General features: G+C 44.0%; 1 protein-coding gene across 5 annotated transcripts in view; it reads right to left on the bottom strand.

The window, feature by feature from the left end:
- LOC121705431 (neurogenic differentiation factor 2-like) overlaps positions 1-7730 on the bottom strand; it is a 12638-nt gene extending 4908 nt beyond the window's left edge. The window contains exons 1-2 of one of the 5 annotated variants that reach the window (XR_006030784.1): positions 7486-7730; positions 3364-4682 (exon numbers count right to left, since the gene is read on the bottom strand). Coding sequence is in view for 4 of the 5 variants with exons in the window: in XM_042086413.1 (XP_041942347.1) it covers positions 3430-4682; positions 7486-7702 (1470 nt within the window). In the remaining variant the exon portion in view is untranslated. The other 4 variants (XM_042086413.1, XM_042086416.1, XM_042086415.1 and 1 more) reach the window with 4 other exon arrangements.
- Between the last annotated feature and the right edge of the window lie 235 nt (positions 7731-7965).

Below are 7965 nucleotides of genomic sequence, written 5' to 3'. Positions count from 1 at the left end.
TATTTAAAAGTAGCCTACCCTGTTGGTCAATACAAAAAAGATATTGTAGGCCTACACTTTCCTCCTTAGGTATGGCAATGAATAGGCCTATGCAGCTATACAGTCAGTCAAATGTTGTCTAATATTTTAAATAGGCCTAGCAGTTTACGTGTATTTTTATTATTATTTATTTTGCACAAATTATACTATATAAGGCAGGCCTAACGTCTAATATTCATTGACATTCTATTTCATTCCCCGTGTAATGCGGATTTGGTAATGGGCGCTTCGAGGACATTTTGTAGCCTAACATATGGGGCGCGGGCAGTGGTCCAGACTGTAGCCGAACTCAGAACAAGGGATTGCGCAAGTCATCCTCTGTAGGCTTGTACCATCTCTATAATTCTTTGATTTGCAACTTGTGAGGACAACCTTTTGAAAGTGTTCTTGAGTTAACCACATTATAACAGGCCGTGCAATTGATCTGGACTGGACAGCTCAAAAGTAAAATAAAAGGCATGGCAACTAACCAGACAATGATTAAGGTTTCAGAGATATTTCGGGGTATAGATTTGAAACAGCTCAGACCTATTTATTTATTTATTTATTTATTTATTTATTTCCTTTTCAGAGTAGCTTTGTCTATATATGGCCTATATATATAGGCTAATTTAATTAAGGCGAAATAGCCTACTCCTTCCATAATGCAGTTAGGCTACTGAAAAATCTTTGTTGTATAATAATACCATATTGGCTATTCCTAAAACTAAACTTAGTAATTAAATTAAATCACTGGCTATTCTTTTGAGGCTATACAATGAATAAAATAAAATAAAATAAAATAAAACCTCCCCATTAGTTGTGGAAAGCCACAAAAATCCCTTGTCCCCTAAAATACACTACCCAATCTAAACACATTAATATGCAGAGCTAGAAAAGGGGAGTACGTTACAAATCTCAAATAACCTATTGTTATGTGTGTGTGTGTAGGCATAAATGCATATTGAAGTTTAGACAGCCTGGATAAAAATTGGTGGAGTCATAAAGTGTTGTTTAGGAATGATAGATAATTGAAATTATTAACAAGAATCAAGACAAGTACTAAAATATCAAAGCGTAAACAAACGCACAACGCTCATTGTGATTCAGTAGTTGATATAAATATTATGAATATGTAAACAAACCGGGGAATTCACAGCAAACTCTTTTAATGTTTACTGAATGATGTCGGAGGCTCATAGGAGAGATTATCAAACGGAAAAAGAAGTCTTTGATTCCCGTCAAACTGGGATTCTCGTGTCGGGCCACAGTTGGTTATGAAGCCGATCTCCTCCCTTGCACTGGAATTTTCCTCCGAGTTAATGCAACATGTTTTTTCCATGGTCCTAATCTTAAAACTGCAATGTTTCTTTTGTCAGTTTGTCACTAGCAGTGTTTTCATCTTCAAAAAAAGTCCATCTGTTTCCACCGCGTTCTGCGTCTGGTCTGAAGTCACGCAGGCTCAATATAATTCAGGGATGTCATTAATATTTGAGCGCGTGACTGCTGCATCTTCATCCAGAGGTTTTACCCTTGCTTTAGTCTCGGTTGTGTATGAGAACACACACACGCACACACTATGCTACCCGTGATTGCGCATCATGCATGCCCGTATCTGTTTGATTCCACTTTGGATTTCAGGCCAAAAATATTTTGGCACTTGCTTCAAGAACCCCCATGACGGACCTTGTGAGACTGTCAAGGGGTGGGGGGGCTGACGACGACGACAGAAGAGATGTGTCGATTTTTTAAATTCAAGAGCTTTGACCTGAGAATCTTTTTCCAAAACAGTAGTTGATGACTGGTAGGTCACTCTCAGTTAGGCGTTTAGCTCTCCCAGTTGTCTCACTGTCTGCTAGGACGATGTTCCCTGCCTTCTGAAGTACTATGGGGTTGGTTTTGGGAGAGCCATTTCTGTTAGCCTGATTGACCCAAATATAGATCCAAAACTCACAAGTTTCCTATACCAGAACGCCGGCACTCTATTCACTCCACAGCCATGAAAGGCTCATTACAACATTTCCCCCCTTTTTAAAGTTTAGAAGCAAAAACTCGGTATATGAATTGGTTGTCGTCATTTATTACATCCTATGTGAAGCCTATAAAACCATAATTTCGTTCTCTTAAATTCTCCGTTATGATATTGACGTGGTTTACATCATGTTAGATTTCGTCGTTGTGGTTGTAAATTGCTAAATATTTTGCAGTTCACGTTGAACGTTAATACTTGCCATTATATTTATCTATCTATCTATCTATCTTAAACAACGGATTTCCTCCAAAAAGCCCGTCATGGTGTTAACGAATAGATTATATTGCATATGATGCAGTTGCGCATTTAAATTAAAATAAACCCATCATATCTGAGATGATGACAGATTGCACTCTTGAGATATATTTTTAAATAATACAAAATTAATCTATTAAAGACACAAGCTGATTTTAGACACAACATATTAAATGTCTAGTTTATTAACTGAAAAGCACCTTCAACTATAGGGAAGGTAGAGTGTAGGCCTAGTCAGGGCATTGCTAATTGGTAAAATGGTAGAATTATTAGATTTCTCTTTGTCATAACCAAAAATATCAACATTTGCCACACTTAAGCAATAAAGAAGAAATGTATGTTTGTATGTTATTCTGGAAAAAACAAACATACCGCAAATATAATTAAATTTAATTTTCTAAATAAATATAGACCTTTGTAAAACTCTGTTCCACTTGAACACTTGCATTATTTCTAACATTTTAAAATGGTTATAATAAGTCCTTGTTGAGATAACAACTTAGGAATTTAAGATCCATAACACGTGCAACAATTTATTAAATAAAACTAGCTCTAATTCCATTTTCATTCTGTCTTTCTGATATTATTTTGTCCATCATCTGTTGGCCCGCTAAATTTCCTTTTTATAAATGATAACGACCCCGTTGATCTTTTCAATGAGGGAGGCTTGGATGTCTCAAAGATGTTTTTGACCTTTATTTTTGTCAGTCTCTTTTTTTTCAAATGGGCTGTAGCCATGGCTCTGTACACATGTTTCAAATAGTCATCTTTTCAGATTCACACCAGTGTCATAAATATTTTAAAAGCAATTTAATTAAAAGAGAAATAAAATAGTCTGTTCTTCACAGTTTTGTGTCCACCAGTAATATCACTGTTGGGAGTTGTGGGATTGAATGGAGGAGTAACTGTGTCAATGCACAGGTGTGAATGTAGGTAAAATGAAGTTGGGAAGAGTGTCAGATAGTACAATACAGCAGGTTGATTTTGCACACATGCATTCACACACACAAAGAGACACAAAGATTTCTCACACTTACACATCTGACTCTCTTTCATACACACACATATATATACACACACACACACACACACACACTACAGATGATTTCGATTCGCTCCCAGGGTCAGTTGTGGAAGAAAGCGTTCACGTCCTCATAGAGCGCTGTGCGCTCGTGATGCAAGTGCATGTCGTGGTGGTAGGGTAGCACAGCAGCGCCGTCTCCGTGGACACCAGCAGCCCCCGCCCCGTGCACTGACCCCCCCCTGGAGCCGAACACCAGGCTCCCACCCCCTCCATGCCCCGGGCCTGCCCCTGCCCCTGCCCCTGCCCCTGCACTGGGCCCTCCTCGGGGCGCGGGACCCCCGGAGTAGTGCATAGAGTAGTGGTAGCCCCGGTCGGCCGCGTCCGGCGACGCCGCGTCCTGGTGGCGCAGCGAGAAGTTCCCGTTGATGTAGAGGGGAAGGGGGGGGCTGACGCCAGTCTCGTACTCGCCGCTGTCGTACTCCGGCGAGCCGCTGCCGCCGCCGCCGCCGTACAGCGAGTCGTAGCAGTATCCGTGGGAGCGCAGCGAGAGCCCCGTGGCCCCGGAGCCCACCGCAGCCGCGCCGCACTGCGAGCCCGAGAGGCGTGAGCACGGATACGGGTGGTAACCGTGCACCGAGGCGCCCACGGCGGAGCCGCCCGAGGCGAAGGGCCCCGCGCCAGCAGCGTGGTAGCGGGCAGAGGCCGGGTCCTGGCAGTGCTCGGTGAGGAAGTTCCGTGTGTTGAGCTGCAGGCAGCCGGCCACCAGGTTGGTGGTGGGCTGCGACAGGCCTTTGCACAGCGTCTGCACATAGGACACCAGGTCGGGCCGCTTGCCCGAGCGCAGGATCTCCGACAGCGCCCAGATGTAGTTCTTGGCCAGCCGCAGCGTCTCGATCTTGGACAGCTTCTGCGTCTTGGAGTAGCAGGGCACCACCTTGCGTAGGTTGTCCAGGGCCGAGTTGAGGTCGTGCATGCGCGTGCGCTCCCGGGCGTTGGCCTTCTGCCGCCGCACCTTGGAGCGCTCCAGACGCGCTGGCGTCATCTTCCGCTTCTTGGGCCCGCGCTTCCGTGGCTGATCGCTGTCCTCACCGACGCCACCTTCCTCCTCCCCGTCCCTCTCACACTCATCTTCGTCGTCGTCGTCGTCGTCGTCGTCATCATCGTCGTCAGGGGCCACATCAGAGGATGGTGTTTGTCCAGCGCGCTCGTGCTTGTCGTCGCCCAGCCCTACCCGCACTGACTCCTCCTCCCGTGCTTTGGACTCCTCCCCTTCACTGTCCTCAGCCCAGCTGGGGAAACGGTGGACGTTGGAGAGTAAGGACGGGTCACTGAACAGTCTGGTCAACATGGCACCTTTACCCACCGAGAACAAAAGAGAAGGAAAATCATCAAGTGAGGTCTTTGGAAGTTCAAACAATGAGACACTCTATGCAGTTAGACCTAATTTCTTGATAAATTGATAAATAGGATTATTTAAGGACAAAACGAGGGAAAATAAATGCAACACAACAGAAATCCATCCATAGTTCTGGATAAAACCGTAAATTCGCCATTATGTTGTTGTGCACAGTTGTGTGGTGTGTATTAAATTATATTCTTGTCATGAAGTGAATACAGCTACATCTCACAAATTAAACAAATTAGGTTATAGGATGAAACAAGACCTGTAGGCCTACTTATAGGGTTTAGACATTTTTGAACATTAGGCCTATCTTATAAATATGGCACCATGAATTCATTGTCCATTCCATTTAATCCTTAAATATGGCTTTTTAAAAAAGGCTTAGAATGTACTAGGCCTAATCCTGTCAACCAATTTGTACATCTGTAATCTGTAAAGCAGTCATTTAACACAGTAATAGCTTTAATCTCATCCACTCAGAGCACCAGCACAAATATGGATCTGCATGGATTGATGTGAAATTCCAACCAATGGCATACCCATCCAGCGGCCTTCTGCCGAGCAACCAAGAGCCACCAGACGGGGCCTCGCGGTAATTTACCTCCCTGCTGTCGTCCGCGTGGCCTTTCGCGCCCTTGCACAGCGGGTCTCGGCGGCGCGAGCCACATTACTGATCCCGTGGGGCGTGAGGTAAAGTACTGCCCAGCCCCCTATTCCCCAAAAGCCTTCCTCACGCGATCCTGGCTACATTCCAACACTATTCACACCACAATCGACCAAAAGAACCAACTAATCACTTCTTCGAAAAAACATGCGATTTCATATTTGCAATGCTATTTGATATAAAGATGTTAAACATTCCGAGAAGACGTAAATTAATTGTTCAGCCGTTACCAACCAACCAAGACAAAATTGTCACATTTTGATCGAACATTTCTTAATTTGAAGTCATTAGATATAGCTCAGTTTTTTGTTACTTGGCACCTGCGGGCACCGGCGCGAAAGCCCCAGCTGAGCCCTTGCAAGCTTGCAAGGCCCGCGTGTTCTGTCTGTTGAGCTCATTAGTCTTTCTGTACCTTCTCCAACAACATCTGTCACTTTAATCAATAAATATGATTTTGAAGCAACATTATTAAAAAATAAGATATATGTTACTACACGCGTTAACACAAAATACTTTGAAATATGGAGGCTAACTGGATGAGGATAGACGTTTTATTGTAGGCTGACGACAAATCCACTTAACATGGAAAACGAAATTATAAGTAACATTATTTAATTTTGTTTCTGCCCCCTCACGGATTATTTTTCTTCACAGAATGGTTGTGAGTTAATTACACGTGATGTACAGTGCTCAAAGCAACGAAACCTAATCATGAGTCTGTGTATAAAATTAAAACACCTACCAGCAGGACGATCACCTCAATAAACTGTTTGATCATGAATATTTTTGGTCAACTACTGTCTAAGCGCGCATATATTTCAGACCGTCTTGGTTGGAATATAGCATGCGCTACGGAAAGCCACTTAAAAGTGTTGTGAATGTGAAATTGTGTGTGTGTGTGTGTGTGTGTGGAGAGAGAGGGTGAAGGAGATGTATAGAGAGAAAGCAAGAGACAGAGAGGGAGAGAGAGTGTATGTGTGTGTGTACGCGCGCCCATTAGACTCAAACGCAAGGTGGTGGCCTAGGCTTCTTCACTCTAGGGCGTGCCAGAGGCGAAACCAAGCTTTTGCATTTAGGGCGTCAGAGATTTGTTCAATGAAAAACTTTTAATTAGTGGTGCATGATTTTACAAGACATCCACTTAACAAGCTTGTATGCAAGAATGGACATGCTAAAAGCACATTTTAACTCCCGAATAACGTGTAATATTGTCTCTCCATTTAGCCATCGTTAAAAATAGATTTGAATTAAACAATAACAACCAGTTCAGATTCATAAGCCTTTAAATACATTCTGTATTCTGTCAGACAGTGAATAGCCCGAAAGCCCGTGTTAAAGCATCTTCTGATTATCAAATAGGCCTATCATTAATTAAAAAAACAAAACATTTTCTATAAGTCACGTTCCCTTCCTACACGTTTCTCTTTTATTTAGGATGTCCCACCCATTCGCTCAGCTTACCGACTGCGCAGAGAATACGGCAATAAATTCCCCATTTCGAGCGGGGCCATGAAGCGCGAGGGCAGTTAGCTGACAGCAAAGGAGAAACCACTCTCGCGCTTGCTGGCTCTCTCTCTCTCTCTGTCTCTGACTCTCTCTACCTTAGCCCATCTACGTTTTCTTTTTTTCTTTTTGTAATGATTGACAGACGTATCCATAGCAGAAATCTTGGTTTTAAAGACAAGTGATTTTATCGCTCCATCTTCGCTTGTAAGTAGGTAGGTGTGCGCCTCACGGTTATCCGCGCCAAACTGGCGTGAAATGATGAATTGTCCGCCTGTTAAAAGACAATTTGATGTTCCGCGCTTTTCGAACCTGAAGGACGAATCGATTTGAGAAGATACACACAGACAAAACTATAACGTAGTCTATATGATCAATGTAGACAAAAATATCCTTCAATCAACTGCAGTAATTCCACAACGAGCTATTATTGCGCCTGGCGTTAGACAAAACATGCGAGATAACCTAGAAACGTACGTGGTTGACTCAGGTTTGCATTATTAATAGCTATGTATTAATTAAATTAATTATTTCCCAATTTCACGCGGTCACTCGACTCACCCCGGTTTGTTTACTCTCCAACTTACCTCCGCGGGAGCTCGTGAGGGGTGAAAATGCGCGTGTGCTCATCAGACCATCTTCAGGGACCGCGAGCCGAACGTACGTGTAGGTGCGGCCAGACGGGACTGTGTGTGTATGTGTGTGCGTTCTCCGCGTGCTGAGAGAGAGAGAAAGAGAGAGAGGGAAAGAGAGAGTGGCATCGCTACCAGGCAGGGCGACATACCAGCCTCGATGCCAGGCCATATGGTTGGCACGTCACCGGCAGGAGCCATCACACGAGCCTCGGTTGATTGACACGCGCGTGCATTCGGAGAGATTGCCTTCCCGCGGGAGGAGGAGCTCGCCATCTGTCACTGCGCGCTCACACAGCCAGAAAGAGAGAATGCGAGAAAGACAGACTAGGGCTGAGATGGTGAGATGGAGATGGATAAAGAGAACGGAAGGGTGAAACGGGCAAACCATTGGGCATAGATAATGCCACCATTCGGCCAAGCCAGATACCCGCT

Source organism: Alosa sapidissima, chromosome 3, assembly GCF_018492685.1.
Source record: "Alosa sapidissima isolate fAloSap1 chromosome 3, fAloSap1.pri, whole genome shotgun sequence".
Taxonomy (NCBI): Eukaryota; Metazoa; Chordata; class Actinopteri; order Clupeiformes; family Clupeidae; genus Alosa; species Alosa sapidissima.
This window is presented reverse-complemented; position numbering and strand designations above follow the sequence as displayed.